The following is a 20859-nucleotide window of genomic DNA, read 5'->3' as shown; positions in this document are numbered from 1 at the left end:
CGGCTGAATCCTCGAGATCTACTTGCCCTCTACTTCCCTGAAAACCCTAGTCTACAATCCGTAGGCATTGACAAGTCGATACCTTGTCACCTGGGGGGGCTTGTCGCCACCGCCGACGCCTTCGGACAGGTGGCTTTGGAGCTTGGCCGCGGTCGAGCTCGATGACGAACCATTCCCATGCACCATGGTCAGTTGGTCACCGGTTGTTTCAAAATTCTAAGCGGCCCAGACTGGATGAGGTTGTCCATCTCACGGCCATGGTGGCGGACCACATCGCATACCACCGTTGCCGCCGCAAGCGCCTCCCTTGGCCGAGTGGGATGGCCAAATGGTGTCACCTCCTCTGCAGTACACGTCGCATCCACCGTAGTATGTGCCGCACCCATTGCCGGTCCTGCTTGGGCGCACCCGGGGCTGTGGGCACCTCCGTCGTTAATCGACCTCGTCTCGAACGATGAAGCACTGGAATTAGGGTTTATTTTTTCTATTTAAATGAATAAAATATTTATCAAATTTTCCCACGGTTTTAAACTTGATTCAAATTCAGTCTATTTATTTATCTGCGGTCAGCGGGCCAAATAATCAATTCTATCTACAGGGCCAACCAAATGGACCCCGGGCCGTATGGATCGGGTGGCTGTTGACGCTGGCCCGGCAGACCGAACCACGACCTAAATTCTATCTACGGGGCCACAGAGTCAGACTATTTGATCGCCCGTTTGGGTCCCCCTACCCGAGCTGCACAGATATATAGACACGACACAGAAGACAGAACCCACCTGCTTACCCATCCTGCACACAAGACAGTACCAGTCGTGTAATGGCGGCACCGGTGAGCCAGGACAGCAAGGGCGTTGATGCCTTCCTGGCGTCGTGCGCGGAGTCCGGCGACGCTGCGTACCGCGCGGCCAAGACCATACTCGAGCGCCTGCAGGACCCCGACTCCCGCGCCGAGGCCCGCCGCCTCCTCGGCGCCGTCCGCCTCCGCTTCGCCGATCCCGCCGCCGGGCAGGAGTGCATCTCCACCTTCCATTTCCGCATCCACGACATCATCTTCAACCCCAACCTCCAAGGTCCCATATCCTACCTTTCCCGCAGACCTATTATTACCATTGGTTGCTTGGGCGACCTTTGGTGAAATTTTACCTTCTCATCCGGTTACTTCGTTCGGTAATTCGATGACAATCCTTGAATTACTCCATATCCGGGCAGGTTGTTGAATAATTGAGTTTCTCTGTTTGGTTCATTGTTTACTTGATGCTGATAGTTTTTAGGCTTCCTTCAGAATTTGCTTCAGCACAATGTGTATGTCATGTGTCTCCTTATCTGAGGCTTGCTTTGTCAGGATATCTGATTCATACCACTTCGTTAAGAGATTCCTTACATATCATTTATAAATAAATAAATATATAAACATTTAAAATAACAGGGAAACAGTATTCGTAACTTGGTAAAAATAAATCGAATTGAGCCAGAGCTAAGGTGAGCAAGAAAGTAAACCACAAAAATGCTTTTAGTTTTTCTTGTCATACATAATGAGGATAGTAGGCTATTTTCATGCAAATATGAGATGTTGAAAACTTCAAGACATTGATAATTTTTTTTTCCATTTAGAACAGTACTTTGATGGCCTCTAGGGATTTAATTTATGTGGACAGTAGGCTTCAATATTGGCCTGTGGAGTTTATTAATCAGAAATGATAAGGGGAAATTCTTCTGAGACGAGGATACATGAAGACATTGATTAAGTGATTCATTTGTAACAGTGTTTTAATGGGCTCTAGGCATTTCTACTGTGTAAGCTTGATAGTTTGCTGGGACTTTTCACTCTAGGCGGAAAAAAACTCCTTCCAACATATCATCATAAGAACAAAAAGTGACTAATGAGGCTGACTAATTTATCATATATATATACGCCATATCTTTAGTTAATATTGTATATAGAAATACTCTTTAAGCCGGAACGATCATAATTATAAGATTCTCATATTACCTGCAGTCTGGACCTCACATGATTTCTCTGTCATTCTTTGTGTGTATGTAAACTGTTGCCTATAGTTAGCACAATATTAAATTATTTCCAATCACTGATGCATGAAGTTTTGTCTTGTTCTCTTATGTAGGTAAACTTTTGTCTTGTTTTAGTGTCTTTTCATCGGTTTTCATTGTTTGACAAGTTTATCAACTGCTTCTAGGATCCCAGCAAACAAAGAAGATAATTATAATGGAGATACCTAGCATTTTCATTCCTGAGGATTGGTCATTTACTTCCTATGAGGGCCTCAATCGGCATCAAGATTCCATTTTTAGGGATAAGATAGTAGCAGAGCTGGGATGTGGGAATGGTTGGATATCCATTGCACTTGCAGGAAAGTGGTCTCCGCTGAAGGTAGGCAATTTGTCATCCTGTTGTTAAGAAGTGCGAGCTGCAGCAATTATGCTTAATCATGTTACATGTTGTATAACACTTGTTAGACTTTTCGTAATACACCAATATTCTGACTTTCTTGGTAGATCTCAGCAAACAATATTCATGAGCAATTTGCTCCCATGTTTTGAGCAAAAGGCTCTAATCTAATACCACATATTTTTGCGACTATGGTGAAAGTCCTGTCATTTGAGAAGGAAAAATAGAATGCACCTTAGTAGTTCGAGATGCACATACCTGTATACCAGGCCTCCCCCAATGCATTTGTTCTTAGCATGTTATCCTAGGTAGTGGTGTATTTTAAGATACTACCACCCCAATGCATTGTCTCTTAAGGGTTGTTTCTAAGTAAACTTGCATTTAATGATTTGGGGCTCATGCTTGCATGGGATTGGAGGAGTAATTTTTTAGCCTATGATTTCGTGCAAGAGCCGCGTGCTAGCTAAGATACAATGTTGTTCTCTTTCTTCATTAACTATAGTGCCACATCAACAGGTTCCCTATGATAACGTGCTAATTAAGAAACACACACTGGGAACGGGCTCAAATTTGTTGGCACCCAAATTGACATCACAGTAATAGTCCACCCTATTATTTTTGTCAGAATCCAAACTTGCATTTTTGTTTCTTTGTAGGTCTACGGTCTGGATATAAACCCAAGAGCTATCAAAATTGCATGGATAAACCTTTATTTGAATGCACTAGACGACGATGGTCATCCAATCTACGATGGGGAGGGAAAAACATTGCTTGATAGAGTTGAATTCTATGAATCTGATCTTCTTTCTTACTGTAGATACCACAAGATAGAACTGGATTGCATTGTTGGATGCATACCACAGGTATGTTTGGTTGCTACCATATTTTGGTGGAAAGAAATTACAGTACACCCGAATGGAAATGCTTAACTTCTCAAATCTACATTTCAGATTATTAACCCCAATCCGGAGGCCATGTCAAAAATTATAACTGAAAATTCAAGCGAGGAGTTCTTGTACTCTTTGAGCAACTACTGTGCTCTTCAGGTAAGTTCAGAGGCATCTTATACATGTTCATCACTAGAATGAAAATGTATTATCATGAATTAAAGTTAAGCCATTCAGTTTACTAAATAATACTAGCGATCTGTCTTCAATGTTTAAATGTTTAGAGTTATGTTCACGACCAGATTAGGAAAACATTGTGTTTCAACATATATCATTTCTTTTTAGGCATCATTTCTTGTGCTGATATCGTAACATGTTTTGAGATAATGTATGATCTGTACGGTCAATTTTGTTCCACCAGTGCAAGCTGTCTTGATATTGACAAGCTGACTAAATGTTGGATACTGGGATTATTTGTTTAGGTAGTAAACAAGTAATCCGTCTACGAAATTTCTTACCTCAACTTCCACCTATTGCATAACTTTTCTGTGGTGAAACTTATTTGGTCAATTATAAGTACTCCAGTCTTTCCTATAGGAAATAATTGCTGGACTACGGTATTATTAGCAGTGTTACACTTTGTCTGTTTGAATAAAGGTATTCTGCTCAGTTCCTAAGAATTTGCTAATTTTTAAACCATAATATTATACATGGTTTTACTCAAGGTAATATTTCCCATAATGCCTGGTCGTACTATTGCAGATTCCTTTTGTTCACTTGTTATGTTTGTGAACCTATTGCATAACTTAGCAAAACCGAACAATTGACCAAAATTATAGTATGCCTTACTGCATCTAGGGTTTTGTTGAGGACCAATTTGGCCTTGGATTGATTTCTCGGGCAGTTGAAGAAGGGATAGCTGTCATAAAGCCTATGGGTATCATGGTATTCATCATGGGTGGTCGGCCAGGGCAAGGTGTCTGTGAGCGCTTATTTCTACGCCGTGGATTTCACATCAATAAGCTCTGGCAAACAAAAATTATGCAGGTAGTCATGTTGTGCCAACCAGATATTAATTAATTAGTTCCGCTCCATACCAGCATTATGTGCTGATTTGGTCAACATTATGCACTTTGAGTTTTCTGAGATATCTATATGCACTTTGAGTTGAACAGCAGCATATAGTAGGACCTACCTTTTTTGGTGACCAGTTTATGGTTATATATTACAATGTCATTCTTTGCAGGCTGCTGACATGGACATATCTGCTTTAGTGGAAATTGAGGAAAATAGCCCACATCGCTTTGAGTTCTTCATGGATCTAGTCGGGGATCAGCCTGTCTGTGCACGGACAGCCTGGGCATACATGAAATCTGGTGGCCGCATTTCACATGCTTTATCTGTGTATAGTTGTCAACTTCGCAATCCTGACCAGGTACATTTCTGTTCTTTATACATAATAAAGTAACATCACAAAGGCGGAACAGCAGTAACTCAGATAAAACTTTCAGGTGAAGAAAATATTTGAGTTTCTTAGAGATGGATTTCATGAAGTCAGCAGCTCCATTGATTTATCCTTTGATGACAATTCTGTTGCGGATGAAAAACTTCCCTTCCTAGCAGATCTAGCTAGTTTCTTGAAAGAGAATAAATCCAATCCTTGTGAGCCTCCAGCTGGATGTCTAAAATTCCGGGAACTTGTTGCTGGATTTATGAAGAGCTACCACCACATCCCACTGACTTCTGATGTAAGACTTGGTATTTGCGGCCTTTACAGTTGTGTCCATTTACTAGAAATTCATTAGATATATCTGATGCTATTTCTTTGTCTGGTGACTAGAATGTTGTTGTATTCCCTTCCCGTGCCACGGCAATAGAAAATGCTCTTCGATTGTTCTCACCTTCCCTTGCAATTGTTGATGAACATCTGACCAGATATCTGCCCAAGCAATGGTTAACATCTGTAGCGAAGAAGGTACATTTCTATCTGTTTATGAGCATTGATCTTCGCTTTGAGACACATGATAGCATGTTTCTGCTTTTTTGTGTGTGTCATGCATCACCTTTCCTCTATGCAACATATGATAGCATGTTTCTGCTTCTTTGTGTGTGTCATGCATCACCTTTCCTCTATGCAACATCTGATCTCCAGTTCTCTACTATTTAATAGTGTCATGTCCTTTCGTTTTTTTACTCTCGTTTAAAGGGAACAGTACAAAGACATGTCTACTCTGTGGAAAAATTGAGGATGGTGACAGGACACTCATTTCATATAATACAAGAACGTTGATGCTGCTACTTTTTGAAATTTCAGGGAAGAGCAGGTTGTAAAGAAACTGTCACTGTAATTGAGGCACCATGCCAATCAGATTTGCTGATCGAATTGATCAGGACACTGAAGCCTAAGGTTGTTGTTACTGGCATGGCTCAGTTTGAGGCTATTACAAGTGCCACTTTTCTGAATATGCTAAGCGTAACGAAAGATGTTGGTTCTCGGTTATTCCTGGATCTATCAGAGCATCTGGAGTTGTCCAGTCTGCCAAGCTCTAATGGTGTATTGAAATTTCTTGCTGGAAACTACCTACCTTCCCATGCGGCTATACTGTGTGGTTTAGTAAAGAATCAGGTGACTGTAACTTCACCACGTCATTTGACTCCATCCAGTGGAACTGTATCTGAGCTTCTGCATGTTCCTACATATACTTCACAAAAGTTCATAATTTTTTTCATTTGCGTCGGATCTATCTTACTTGTATTAAAATGTTCAGGTATATTCTGATCTTGAAGTTGCTTTTGCCATTTCTGAGGATAGAGCTGTCTGCAAGGCACTATCACAAACTATTGAGATACTGGAAGGGCGTACTTCTGTAATCAGCCAACACTATTATGGCTGTATTTTCCATGAGCTGCTGGCTTTTCAAATTAGTGAGAGGCATCGACAACAAGAGGTAAACAGGACGTGCCTCTGATTCTCAGCATCAAATCTTGGATTAGCCATCTCTTAGTTTGATAACACCTAGTCAGGACGACCAGCTAAATGTATTAATGTGAATGCTTGGTTTATGATTTTCATCTTCTGTCTAATTTCTTACAGTACTGAAGTTTTAGCTAACGTTTATCTTTAATATTCTGGCTAGGCTGCTTGTGGCCTCTCCTAATAAAATCTTATGTCTAATTTTGAGTAGAAATATTAATGTGGCAAGGACCTATGGAATATCCCACTTCGAAAAAGGGGGCCTATGAAATATTATATGACCTTTGTGTTTTTATTTCCTTTTAATTTTTCCTTACTTATTTTCAGAGACAACCTGCAGAAGTGATACCTGAGAAGATGATAGGATTTTGTAATTCAGCTGTGTCTACCCTAAAAGAAGCTGAATTTTTCGTTCCTGAATCCAAGGTAGCTGGTGTCATTCATATGGATTTAGATCGCAGCTTCTTGCCAGTACCTTCTGCAGTGAAAGCCTCCATTTTTGAAAGTTTTGTTAGGCAGAACATTACTGATTCTGAAACCGATGTTCGTTCCAGTATTAGACGGTTGTTGAAAGATAGCTATGGTGTTCCAGCAGATGATCGTTCTGAAATTATTTATGGCCACACCTCCCTTGCACTCTTCAGCAAACTTGTTCTTTGCTGCATGCAAGAACAAGGTACTTTAATTTTCCCCTTGGGCACCAATGGGAATTATGTCTCGGCAGCGAAGTTTATGAATGCACGTACAGTTACTGTTCCAACAAATGTAGAATCAGGCTTCAAGATTGAACCAATGGCTCTGGCTGATGCAATCGACAATGTGAGAGGATCTCGGGCATGGGTTTTTATATCTGGTCCCACAATCAACCCTTCTGGTTTTGTGTACAGTAACTTTGAGTTAGAACAATTGCTTTCTATATGTGCTAGTTGTGGAGCTAGAGTAATGATAGATACCTCCTTCTCTGGTATGGAGTTCCAAACCATTGGTCGGAATCAGTGGGATTTGGAAAGATGTCTTTGTGCTGTTAGTTGTTTAGACCCCAGTCTTTCTGTTGTTCTGCTCGGAGAGCTGTCCCTTGGGCTGAGTACGGCTGGTCTTGACTTTGGGTTTCTAATTTTGAATAACATTTCCTTGTTTGAGTATAGTTTCCCAAGCTTGAGTCGTCCACATAGCACATTAAAGTACACTTTCAGAAAATTGTTGGGTCTTAAGAACCGGAGGGACCAGCATTTCTCCAATTTCATCACGGAGCAAAAGGAGACACTGAAGAATCAGGCCAACCAGTTGATCAAGGTGAGCCTTTTGTAACATTCTGAACTGCCATCCCCGTTTCATTTCGTTTATGAGGTCTGATCCCTTTTACATCTTAGTTCGTGGAGAAAGATTGCACATAACCTAATTCAAAGTGACTTGGATTCTTGTTGGAAGTCAATCTATCCAGCATTTAGTTCTATCCATGCAATCACATAAAAAATGATATAACTACGACAAGACATATTTTTGCAGAGCTGCAAGAGCTTTGAATTTGACATTGTGGAGTTTGCGAGGCATATTTTGACGTTTGCCCCCCTCCTATTGTTGTTTTCTGCGATAAACAGACACTTCAGAGCTGTGGCTGGGATGCTGCTGGCTGTCATGGCGGTATCTCGATGCTAGCGAAACCGACGGCCTACATTGGCAAATCATTAAAGGTCGGCAGCTTCAAAGGCGAGCTGGATGGCCGCAACATCAGAGAAGCCATTCTTGGATCCACCGGACTGTGTATAAGCAGTAGCACATGGACCGGGATACCAGACTATTGCCGGTTCACCTTTGCTCTGGAGAGCGATGAATTCCAGCGGGCAATGGACTGCATAAGTCAGTTCAAGGAGTTGGTTCTGGGAGTCGATACTTAGATGAACGGTTACTAGAGGGGTTGAGTGTTTTCTATCAATGGAAGGAGAAACCCTCAGATTAAAGAGACGTAACCTCTGTTATATTTTGTTTACTGTTTCAAAACCTTTGTCTTATAAAGCAGTGAAGCATGGAATTTCTGATGTCAATATATTGTTGTCAATTGGCTTCTATCCTGAAGAAAGTAGTGATATAATTTCCTTTGTTATTTGAATTTTTTAATTGTTCTGAATTCAAAACGATAGCTTTTGAAGCTGCATGCATGAGATACGAATTTCCAAGGAGCTCTCCACTAACTCTCCAAGTTGACTGCTTATTCTTCCAACTTTCCAAGGAAGCCATGCAAATGTTGATTATTTTCAACTCTTTTCACACCTACTAAGAGGGTTGTCCCAGCTATAAACCCCATTTCCCCCATTTTTTAGAGGCATTTTGTCAAACCATTCAGCTACAACCTATGCAACAAGATTGCTCTAGATGTGAGAGATCCTTACTATCTTTGCAATTGTGAGTTCATTCGGATATGGACAAGGAGCCTCCGGTTCCCGCTACCTTGTGCTCTATGGTTCTGGCCATTTTGTTTGGGTTAGTCCCGGTTTGTGGTTCTGCGATTATTCGGACAGCGAGTTGAAGTTCCTGTAGCCTCGATCAACCATCCCCAACGTACGGGGGTCGCAACCAACCTTGGTAGGTTAAAGCTAGTTATCATCGGCTGCTTGCAGTTGCTTATCCTCCCAGATTTAACCCTACAATGTGAAGATCGGGCCACCATCGAACCATCGAACGTGAACTCCTCCAACGGGTTCGTGCATATCATCTAGTATTAGAGCTTTCGTTTACATGGTAAAATCTGCTATCTTATTATCATCCCTTTAGATCTGTAGGTTTCGATGTTATATCTATATCTATACCTAGTACCAATTATGAGAAAATTTGCTACAGGACACCGTTATTTTCTGACATTTGCTGAAATACACCGCTCGATTGTGTCTTTGCCAATTTTGTGGCACATTTGCCACAACACACCACCTAACTAAAAACGGAAAGTTTTGCACTTTTGCTTAGGATGACTAGTTTTGAAGACAAAGGCCAAAACTTTATGTTTTTAGTCAGGTGGTGTGTTCTGGCAAATGTGTCACATAATTGTAATGGTACCTAGCAAAGACACAATCGGGTGGTGTGTTTCAGCAAATGCCAAAAATAACGGTGTCCTGTGGAAAATTTTCCCTAAAATTAATGGTAGGAAAAATGGCAATCGTTAACTTCTCGATCAGCTTGGGAGTAGTAAATAATCGAAATTTGAACGATTAACTGATTTAATCGGTCAGATATTTATCGGTGCAATCTACACAAATTAGCACGAAAAACACGTCTATATAAGAAAGAAACAAAATAGTATATGGGTATTTATATATGCCTACCCTACTCTAAAGTCCAAAATCCCATTAAAACATGCATGATGTAATCTTCTCGGTTATGAGCGACAAAGTAGCCACCATCCGCTACCATGCTCCATCGTTTTGATTCTCCTCCTTTGTCCTCTAAAGTTTCTCTTCTCCCACCACCTACCCAATGCCCCTCTTGCACATCAAACACCTACCCTATCACTACAAACAACTGAGGCTTCAATGACGGTACAGGGCTGGCATTTGAAAATTCCGTCAGCGAAAGTCTTTTTCTATGACGGTACCGCGTTTTCGCGTCACAGGTCGCATTTTGGGCCACTCGGCCCCAAAAATTAGTGACGGTCGAGCTCTAAACGTCAATAGTGCAGAAATGACCGCCGCGGGAGGTGGACGCCCCGAATTTGGAGTCGGCAGGGGTCGTCACAAGAGCTGGGCTTCGAGCCAGTGGGCACACCTGACCCACACTCTGCATGTTTTTGTTCATGTACTTTTCTATCTGCCTGCACAACAGTCCAAGGTCTACAACACTAGGATCCATATTTGTAAAGGGAGACAACCACTATCCGCACATATGTACCTGACCTGCATAACTCGAACCCGCATGTTAGGTACTGACACGACCCTCCTGTGTGGGGCCACCGTTCCGACAGCCTCCAGGCATGCGAAGTGGACCAGACCTGTCAGTACGATCAACATGGGCTCCACATGTGAGTTCCCATGACAAATGTTTTTGCGCACGTGCGATCACAAGTATCTGCTTGCCGTCAATTATGGACGCATGGCCCCGCATGTCAGAGCTTTGGTGGGCCCCGCATGTCAGAGCCTTGTGGGCCCCGCATGCCAGAGCTTTGGTGGGTCCCGCATGTCAGAGATTTGTGGGCCCCGCATGTCAGAACATGGTGGGTCCGCATGTCAGAGCTTGGTGAGCCCAACCTGTCAGAGTTTGGACCCTACATGTCAGAACTTGTGGGGCCCGTATATCAGATCTTGGTGGGTCCCAGGTGGCATTCCCGTCGGGTCCACATGTAGCCGTGGGACCTACTGAATTCACAATTGTCCCACCTATCAGCTACGCGTCCTGGAGCTCTTTGACAAGCTCCTCAAGGCGATGGAGATCCTGCATCCAAGGTCTGACGGCAACGGTGAGCAATTGTTCAACAACGGGGGTAATCGAGCTCCTGGAGGCGATAATCGAGTTGAAGCTTCGTAAAACTACTTGATTCAGACGAGGTAGAGGTTGGACGGGAGATCTTCGTTGAAAATTTTGCAACTTTATTAACCAAAGTGGACTAATTAATTGGGAAAATTCCTAGTAATCGGGTCGTCAAAGCAATTAATTGGGCTAAAGGTTTAACACAAACGATTGAAACAGTCAAGCCCCTAGTAACGATTAATCGACCTATTAATTGCTGGTTCATCCTAGTTTTTGAATAGAATTAATTCCAAAAAACCACCACATTACCGCATGAAGTTCAAAACCCACCATTATTTGGTAAAACTGTAAAAAAACATCTGTTATTGCTCAAATTTGTTGCAATGTGCACTGATTCAGGTTTTTAGCCATGCTAACGATGTTTCTGACAATGGGTCCCAGGTGACGTGGCAGAAGATGCGAAGGTTGAGGACGACCAACATGAGGCATGTAATTTATAGGGGGGTTTCTGTAAATTTAGGGGGCCCACACGTCAGTTATTTACATTTTTTCTATTTCTTCCTCTTTTTAATTTTTTTTCCCTTTCTTCTCTTTGTTGCTGGCCGACCAGAGCACCCACCGGCGCGATCTCTCCCCATCCCCATCTTTCATGCGCCTGCCTCTCCCCATCCCCCTCCTCCGTCACCCGATGCTGTGTCACCGGCCGTAGGTCGCCATCGATGTCCCCTGCACATCGATGAAGCAGCAAGTACTCAACGTGCTCACGCCGGCCTCGCCACTCCCACCTCCCGGAGATGTTCGGCGAGCTCGCGGCCGGCCTCGCCACCGCTCCTCTGTCCCCAGCGTTGTGTCGCCGGCCGTAGATCGTCGCCACGCCCTGCACATCCGTCGGTCGATCCCGCGACAAGGAGGAGGCACACGACAGCGGGAATCGGCTCGTAGGAGGCCTGGGGCCAGCGGGGTGGGGAGGGACGACTCCATCTGCCGAGACGCGGGCGAGGGCGTCGGTGGCCAAGGACGGCGCCGGCGGTGGTGATGGTGGGGGACAAGGATCCAGTGCCTTGCCGTTCACGAGGCACGCCGTGCCTTGAGCCCCACATCCACCGTTCAAACAAATCAAGCGGCCTCTAGACTCTAGTCAACCAAGGCCAAATGAATCAGTTCATCGCCATGACGCCATCTCCCTCACTAGTCGCGAGACAGCCAAACCATCGGGGAACCGTCGACTCCGACGGCGATGGAGACAGAGAAAACGGCGCCAGCAAGCTCCTCCGCAGCCAAGCTTGTCCGTGTAGCTGCGACGCCCCCTCCGCTTTACTCTGCTGCAGCGGCGGCTCCCTCCATCCCCTCCGACGCCCCTGTGCCGCCTCCGATGGCACCCCTCCGGCGGCCTGCTCCGATACAAAGAGCATCCTGGAGCTGCTGGTTAGGATGATCTCCAACGTGGTCGAACCCCAACGGATCGGGCACGACCCTTTGACCTCGTCCGCGCCCTGATCGGGGGCGCCCAACCGCATCTCTGATTGGTGGACCCCTATCGCCTGTGCTATATATAGAGTGGTGGGGGCGGTGGCATAGATCACGAGGTTGACTGGAGTGCCACTCGCCCCACCAAACACACCTACCGATCTAGGTCTGCACAGTGCCGACGGGAAGCTCCGCCACCATCACTTCCTCACCGACGCGCCGCCGTCGCCATCTCGCTCCCACTCTCAGTACATGAACACCTTTTGTTACAGAGATAGAAACTACTGGTTTAGATCTACACTAGTTGATCCTCGGGATTCAACAATGCTAGCCACGATGCAGAGCCCAGCAGCGATTCAAAAGACTAACTGCACAGTCTAGAAAATATCAAGTGATCAAGTCCACTCTCTGCATTTTCTAGTACACATATTGCAGAGCACAAGTTCAGAAAAACTAAGAATTGAACCTTGGCTACACATATTGTATCAAATTGCGGAGCAAATTTCTGTATACCAAGTCTAATTGCTCAAGTGCACAGCAAGACAGCACGTGAGCTGAAAATCAATTGTATGACGCTTGTTACATCATCTCGTGGTGGTGGTGGAGGTCATCGGGAGGGTGGAGGCGCCGTATTCTTCTCTCCCAATTCGGCTGGGCATCTTCCACAGTGGCGCGGTCATTGTCCATTCTGGCGTTGTCGGTTCTCCGCCCTGCTGGCCGGCGCGGCGCCTCGGCCTGCCTTCATCTTCGCGGCAGCGGCGCAGGTGCACTCCCCCCGTCCGCGGTGGCCCCTTCCTCTCCTCTACAGCGTCATCCCATTGCTCTCCGGCAGCGGCGACCTGCACAGGATGAACTCCACGGTTGTTTTCTCCGTCGGCCAGTGAACCTGGGAGGCGTTGTGTGCTCTGGTCCGTGTTGACTTGTGTTCATCGCTTAGTAGCCGTTTGATTTGTTTGAACGGTGGATGTGGAGCTCAAGGCACGGCGTGCCTCGTGAACGGCAAGGCACTGGATCCTCGTCCGGTGGTGGGATGCAGGTTTGTAATGTGGGATTAAGAGGAAAAAAACTGAAAAAAGAGTGGTTGACTTGTACAGTATTTCCCTTAAAAAATTACGAAAACCTACCTAAAAGTTAGATGTCTAACCTTGGTCGTCCTTAGCCGTCATATTTTCTACCACATCACCTCTGACAGTTGTCAGAAACATCATTAGCACGGCTTAAAACCCGAATCAGTGCACATTGCAACAAATTGACACAATAACAGTGTTTTTTTGCAATTTCACTGCATAGTGGTGGGTTTTCAAAATTCCCACGCTAATGTGATGGTTTTTTCAAATTAACTCTTTTGAACAGTGAATATAAAATATAAAGTGTTTCCGTGGTTTGTCCGTCCGTCCGCTCTTATGTTTCCTCCGTCGCGCGTTGTTTCTTCCCGCGAGAAAAAAAGGTAACATGTTCTTTGCTTCATCTTGCAAGGAAAAAAAAGATTTACATTCCGTCCGTCCAACAAAGAGATAAGTTAAGAGCGGAGTAAGACTATGCGTTCAAATCAAGAAACGCATTGAATACTGCTGGCTTGATTGGGGAGGTTGAATTCAATCATTGTGGAAGAGAGTTGAATAAAGTGGCTTATGATATAGCTAGGGACTGTTTTCTCTCAAAAACCAATTATAACTGGGTTGATGAACACCCTCTAGCTTCCTTTCGCAAACTTTTCTAGATGACATAACGTTGTAACTACCTGGTTGTTATCGGTGCAACTAGTTTTTTACGTACTATTTTTCTTACGAGAGTACCTAAGGAGATTGGAAACATGGTCGTTCCTGGGCCAGATCAGCCAGGGCGACCGCCCTAGGCCCCCAATGTGCAGGGGCCAGCCCATGTACGTACATGTAGTAGTATAATGTATGCGAAATCGTTAAAAAAAACCAACCTTCGCAAAGGGAAGACAACTCGCTCCGCATGTGACAAGTGGCAGACTATGGTGCCAGTAAATCCCTGGACTCCCTGCTCGCCACGTATCGCAAGGGGAAGCAAGGTGGGGATGAGGGAGGAGAGAGAAGAGCTAGGTTGTGTCAGTTTTTTCCTTTTTTCATAGATTCGTTTTTTTTAAATGAAATATCTTGAGGACCGTAAGTCCAAATGATGAACCGTTTTCACTTTTGAGATCGTCTCGTCGAGATCTTCAAAACTAGATCCCATGTTGATAGGTTTCGAGATATAATTTTTTGTACTTCCTATACTACTATGGTTGTACTCGTGTTGTGTATCTAACTGTACTCGTGCATGAACTGATAAATACTTCTGTTTTGAATCTATTTAGTGCATTTTCCCCTTTACTCGTGTGAGCAACTGTATCTGTACTTATTCGTGTGCGGGACTGTACCTGTCTTATGTGGACGACTGTACTTGTACTCGCTCGTGTAGGCGACTGTACTTACTCGTGTGCGCGACTGTATCTGTCTCGTGTGAGCGACTGTACATGTACTTGTTCGTGTGCGCGACTGTACCTGTCTTATGTTGACGACTGTACCTGTCTCGTATGCGCGACTATACTTGCACTCGTTCGTGTACGTGATTGTACTCGTGTGGTAAACGTAACTGTACTCGTGTGTTGCGTGTAATTGTACTCGCGTGTGTTTCCTAACAGTACCTGTGTTTTTACTACTTGTACTCGTACGTAAGAGCGAAGTACAGGTAAGTTGTACTCGTACGTCTGATATTCGCGTTGTACTTCCGTTCCTATTGTTTTCGTGCGCGTGGGTGTTACGTACTTACGTTGGTCTAGGAAATCATTCACGCGGAGTTGTTCGACGCGTAGAGTGGCGCGGTCGAAGGAGTACAACGATGCCACGCGTCGTATGTACGTACGCCAGCCGGACCTTCGGAAAGGTCGGCCTCGAGGGAGTGGCACCCGATTGTACGAGGAAACAAATAAGACTAGTCATAGTGGAGAGTAACATTAGGTAGTAACATACACATGTTACTACTCTATGTTACTACCTTCATAGTGGTTAGTATCATAGGTGTAGTAACATAAAATGCTACATTTATTAAGTTGTAGACTCATCTTGTTTTGAAATATGTGATGTGATGGTAACATAGCTAGTTACCACTACCTCTCTTTTCTCAATTAATAACATGCCATGTCATCAAAATGCTTAGTTGGCATTGCATGTTGTTGATGTTACTACCTATCTTACTCTCCACTATGAGTAGTCTAATGGGCAGCACATACCCAAAAATGCGTGGTGGGAATTACGCAATTGACCAAGCCCACCACGGCATCTAGACTCACCATCGCATTTCTCCTCAACTTCACGCACGCAGCGTATTCAGCTCTGCCTCCAGCTTTATTTTACCAAAATCAATGCCGCCTTCGCCGCTCCATTAATCCCCTTCCTGCTTGATTGCTCATTGCCCCGAAAATGGTGGAGAAGGGCGCCCCCAATATCGATGATCAAGATCACATCTTGCACACTAGCAGGCACGGTGAGCCTTCCAGATTCTTCTCCCTTCCCTCGCTTACAAATATTATCCATTCGATTCCATCTACTAATTCGCTCACGTTAAACATCGTTCTCAAACAGTCTATTGCTAGAAAACGGGGATTGGAGAAGGAGTACAGTCCTCAGGCCTGGCATCTAGCCACTCGCCAATCGATTATGTGAAAAATCCTCACTTTCGTGCTTGTTTTGACTATGTTTTGTAGGTCTATTTGGTGTACTAAATTTCTAACCAGGATGTCTGTGTATTTTCAGGAGTTGTGGACATCTCTTGTTGTTGAGTGTTGACTAAGACATTTTCTGATAGATGAATTCCTGCTGCTGGATCCAAAATCAAGGTGTTGTCATTCCTCAACTAAACTAGTTCTCTTACTCCCTTTTCAACGATTTAATTATTGCTACCCATACATTTTAGTACCCCTTTGTTTGGGCTTAAATTTTTGATTCTTGGATTCTAGCTACTGTGAAATTAGAATCTGAAACAAACAGACCTCCATAATACCCAGATTGTCTAGAATTGATTCTAAAAAATACACATAATGTGCAATGTCTAGTTTAAATCCCCCTTTATTAAATGGGGCCGGAGGGAGTGCTATCTTTTAATTTGTGTGGGAGTATCTCATCTAGTTTAAATTAATGTAACATCCCAAAAATATTATAAATGAGAATGGTGGTTTCCAAATTTCAAATTTAGCAACTAACAAAAACTTTAATTTGGCATATAGTGCTATGCATAGTGTGTGTGCATTTGTGTGATCTTGCCATGATGAATGCTTGCAACTCTTACCAATATACTAAAACCCTACCCTTGATCCCTGGTGATCACAAAGAAAGGCAAAAACCAAAAGAAAAGAATAAAATTAGAAAATCACAAAACCTCACATATGGTTTATGCCATTTTTGCAAATCTTGAACCTAGACCATTTTGACTTGCACCATTGGTTGGAGATGGTTACCAAAAACTTATAAACATGTTTGGAATCAAAGAAACTTAAAACAAAATGAAAATAAAATGATTTTGCAACTCACATGCACTAATGGTCACATGTGCATTTATAACCTGATGCCTACTTTGAGCCATGTTATTTAGAGATTTCTAAACCAAACCTTGCCAACTCTTTGCACCTCATCCAAGACAACATCAAGGTGAATAACTTTGCTCAAAACCACCCTGCAAATTCTTGCTCAAATTCAAATGAGGATCAAGCAAAGTATCAACAATGAAAAAAAACTAAGATCATACCCATTTTGAGATTTTGCAAACCAACTCAAATTTGACCACCACCACCACCAGTAGACTTCAAATATTGTATGATTACAACCCACCAAAATTCAATCAAAAATTTAAAACTTGAGTTCATGCGACCATTGTGTCGAACAGGTGGTGTGCACCCTTCTACCAACTACATACATTGCAATATCCAACATGTAATCACCTCAACCCTCAATCTGAGGTCATCACTAACACCCTCTAGCACCCAGGAGACAAAGCCTAGCACTTGTACCACAGTACCTTGGCGATGGTGACCAGAACATGGCCATGCCGAGGTGAGCACGGCATGACCATGCCATCATCCTCTCCCTTCACCTCAACCCTGCATCAGCATGTCCTTCACCTTCCCCTGGTCGTACTGATCACGCTGGACACGCTCACGAGCCAAGAAGAAGCCGACACGCCCCAGAACACGCGGCGCCCAGACACGCCCAGGCGTGCCATGCCACGCCAGAGCGTGCACGGCGAGCGCCACAGACGCGCACTGGCACGACGTCGCCCGACCAACTCCGTTGACCCCTCCCCTCTCTCTCTCTGCGCCAGAAGGACCCGCGTGACCTCAGCAACGCCATGGACACGCTCACTAGCCCACGGGAACGATGTAGACGACGACCGCATCGCCGACGTCCGCCACGGTACTGAGCGCCTCTGTCACCCTCCTGCCCTCGTCCTTACCTCTTTTTCACAGCCGTCAAGCGCTGCGTGACCTCACTGACTCCGCCAACTCGCGCGCGTCATCGCCAGTCCACCAACTCCCCTGTAGACGTGTCGTCGACGATGACCTCACTCCCGCGCCTTAGCCTCCCTCCGGAGCTATAAAAGGAGGCCCTCCCGCGACGGATTTCACACACCACTCACCTCCTCTCATCTCACTAAGCTCCCTCGACCTCTTTCCTCTCTCCAATCCTCACTGTAGCCATCCAATCGATCGCCGGAGCCTGCGGCGGTGCTGAGAAGGGCGCCGTCGATTTCGGCCACCATTGGAGTCACCGTCAGCACCAGCCGCCTCGCCGTCGTCCGCAACATCGCCCTACATCAACGCCGTCGATCGCCGGAGCCCAGGATCGCCGTCGACCCCCTACCTCCACCGTGCCAGCACCCGCTTCTCGCCGATGACGATGATGACGCTCCACCGTCAGATCCTCGTCTAATCCAACGCCTCGCACGCATCGTACCGATTCGGTGAGTTAAACTCGCTGACAGCCTCGCCCCACATGTCAGGTGGCCCGCTCGCGCCAGACGCGTAGCTGGGCCAGCCCAACCTCCTCTCCCTCGTTTTGGCCCGTTAAATTTTTTCGCCAGCCCAGTTAGTTCAAATTTGATTTTTTGGTTTAAATCAAATATGCTCACAGATGCCATTTTGAAATTTAAATAGAATCAAATATACCCAATCAAATTTGATGAATTTGGTATTGATGGAAATCTTGTGAAAAGCTCTTTCCAACCCCACTGGTCTCACCTCGAAATTAGTTGTAGAATTAATGTGATAAAAATAACAAGTCAAGGACTTTTCAAACTTCAAACATTTATTAAAAATCAACTAAAAATGCTTTTTGATTGACTCCAACTCTGAAAAATCACATTTCCTTTTTTCTATCAGAATATGTAAGAATATGACATAGTTGTTTGTATGATCATGGTCTAGATTAAATAATGGCTCTATGGCTATTTTTAGTTCATTTAAATTGATCAAAATTATTTATTAAAATGTATGGGAGCTTTTCTCTCATTTAAATCTTGTCTCAAGTAACTCAACATGAGGTAGTAATCATGGTCTACTTAATCTCATGTTAAATTATTTGATGACATTAAATCACTTACATGATAGTATTAAATTGCATGAGATGTAGCACCTCATTTAAATCATTTTCCCAAATGAGGATTATGAAGTGTTGACCTTGGTCAACATGAGTTCATATATTATCATATGAGGAAATTAAACCTTAACAAGATTCAATGAGAGGAAATTATTTCTCCAAAGAAGTTAATAGAAATCTTAATTAATATTTGTAATGAGACGATACTATTTTTCTTAAGAAGAAACCAAAGTCAACCCAAAATAATACTAATATGGTGATGCTATCCTAGCTTGTGTGACTCATGTGTGTGCTTAGTCTAGCCTTTAAGTTTTGCTTGGTGATTGTGTACATCGTATTCGTTTTTAGACGCTAGTACCGAGGAGTATCAAGAGGAGGAGGAGGTCTACTTCCAAGGAGAAGAAGACCACTTTGATCAATACACCAACCAAGGCAAGCTAATATTCTTGCAAAGTGCAAAGCTCTACAAGAGCAAGGCATCACCCCATTTTACTTTATGCTTAATGGCCCTATCCCAAGTCTTTACTTTACAAGTTTTATTGAATTTAATTTATCAAAGTTACTTTTTGATTCATGATTCACTTGGTCTAGAGTAGCACAAGAGCATCAAATTTAGTCTAAAGCAATCAAAGCTAGTTAGCACCCCTCATGACTAGCTGCTAGTGCTAAAAAATAAAATTGATTACTCTAGATGGGAACATGTGTTTTGAACTGACTTGAAAACCTTGGAATGAATGAGTCATTCCATTGAAAGATGTTGAAGGTGAATGTGACTTGAATGACTTGGCGAATTTGATAAAAATTGATGATTGAGTTGGATGCGATACCATTCCAATTCTTGAGTACCCCCACAATACCTGATTATGGGTAAGGCTTTAGCTGGAAATTTATGTGTCTTAGTATGGGTTCCCTCTAAACAAGCGTCATAGAGGTTATGCCGAGGCTGCCTCCGTTCAAAGTGAAATGACGTGAAAAGAGGTGAATGTACGACCCAAGCCTTGTGCAGTTCCCGGGATAACAGTTGGCTATCACCGGGAGGCCAAGCTCATGGGGAGAGGTGCCTATACTACGAGGTGTAAGTGAAAGGTTAATGGTTGATGATTGATACGTCCAAAACGTATCTACTTTCCCGAACCCTTTTGTTACTGTTTTGCCTCTAATTTATGTATTTTGGATACAACTAACACAGACTAACGCTGTTTTCAGCAGAATTGCCCTACTGTCTTATTTTTGTGCAGAAAATCAACTTTCAGGAAAATCCCCGGAAATAATTGCAATGGGCCTATTTTCACAGAAGACCTACGGAGCCAGAAGACGAGACGGAGGGGGCCACGAGCTGCGCACACCACATGGCGGCGCGATGGGCCCCTGGGCCGCGCCGCCATATGGGGACGCCGCCTCGACCAGCCCCTGACGCTCCCCTCTGGACTACTGAAAGTCTTTGACCTAAAAACGCAGGGGGGTTCGGCCAATTTGCCAGAAGACATCCAGAACTCCGCCGCCATCGAAAACTCTATTTTGGGATCAGAAACTCCGTTCTGGCACCCTGCCGGGACGGGGAATTGGAGGAGATCATCGCCATCATCGCCACCGACGCCTCTCCATCAACCATCCATGCTTCCCCCATCCATGTGTGAGTAAATCCCCGCTGTAGGCTGAAGGGGATGGTAGGGATTGGATGAGATTGTTCATGTAATAGCCATAAGATTGTTAGGGCATGGTGCCTAGTATCCGTTGTTGGTACTTTTATGATATTGTTGCAACTTGCTATGCTTAATGCTTGTCACTAGGGCCCGAGTGCCATGATTTAAGATCTGAACATGTTATTGATTCATGATGATATTCATTGTTTTATGATCTTACCTGCAAGTTGTATACACATATTGCTGTCCGAAACCCGAGGCCCCAAAGTGACAGAAATTGGGACAACCGGATGGGAAGGCTGTGATATGAGGATCACATGTGTTCACGGAGTGTTAATGCTTTGCTCTGGTACTCTATTAAAAGGAGTACCTTAACTACCAGTAGTTTCCCTAGAGGCCCGGCTGCCACCGGCTAGTAGGACAAAAGATGTTG

At 44.2% G+C, this 20859-nt stretch overlaps 1 protein-coding gene across 2 annotated transcripts; it reads left to right on the top strand.

Annotated features, from left to right (window-relative positions):
• Nucleotides 1-767: 767 nt before the first annotated feature.
• LOC127299903 (methionine S-methyltransferase) lies at nucleotides 768-8334 on the top strand. Of its 2 annotated transcripts, none has more exons than XM_051329935.1 (12): nucleotides 768-1073; nucleotides 2196-2389; nucleotides 3064-3270; nucleotides 3358-3453; nucleotides 4153-4341; nucleotides 4541-4729; nucleotides 4806-5042; nucleotides 5135-5269; nucleotides 5609-5920; nucleotides 6063-6242; nucleotides 6596-7561; nucleotides 7775-8068. In XM_051329935.1, exons 1-12 carry the CDS (start codon nucleotides 821-823, stop codon nucleotides 7922-7924), a joined length of 3108 nt encoding a protein of 1035 aa, XP_051185895.1. In that variant the 5' UTR covers nucleotides 768-820; the 3' UTR covers nucleotides 7925-8068. The 2 variants fall into 2 exon arrangements, with proteins under 2 accessions (XP_051185895.1, XP_051185894.1); XM_051329934.1 differs by having other exon boundaries at nucleotides 769-1073; nucleotides 7867-8334.
• The last annotated feature ends 12525 nt before the right edge of the window (nucleotides 8335-20859 follow it).

The sequence above is a fragment of the Lolium perenne genome, chromosome 5, assembly GCF_019359855.2.
Source record: "Lolium perenne isolate Kyuss_39 chromosome 5, Kyuss_2.0, whole genome shotgun sequence".
NCBI lineage: Eukaryota > Viridiplantae > Streptophyta > Magnoliopsida > Poales > Poaceae > Lolium > Lolium perenne.
The sequence above is the reverse complement of the archived record's forward strand: the minus strand, read 5'-3'. Positions and strand labels throughout refer to the sequence as shown.

Excerpts from the sequence above, each read along its gene's own strand:
- LOC127299903 (XM_051329934.1), top strand. The coding sequence starts at position 821 with ATGGCGGCACCGGTGAGCCAGGACAGCAAGGGCGTTGATGCCTTCCTG. Across the intron at positions 5,043-5,134 it reads ACATCCCACTGACTTCTGAT|AATGTTGTTGTATTCCCTTC; the intron begins GTAAGACTTGGT and ends TCTGGTGACTAG. Across the intron at positions 5,921-6,062 it reads GTGGTTTAGTAAAGAATCAG|GTATATTCTGATCTTGAAGT; the intron begins GTGACTGTAACT and ends TAAAATGTTCAG.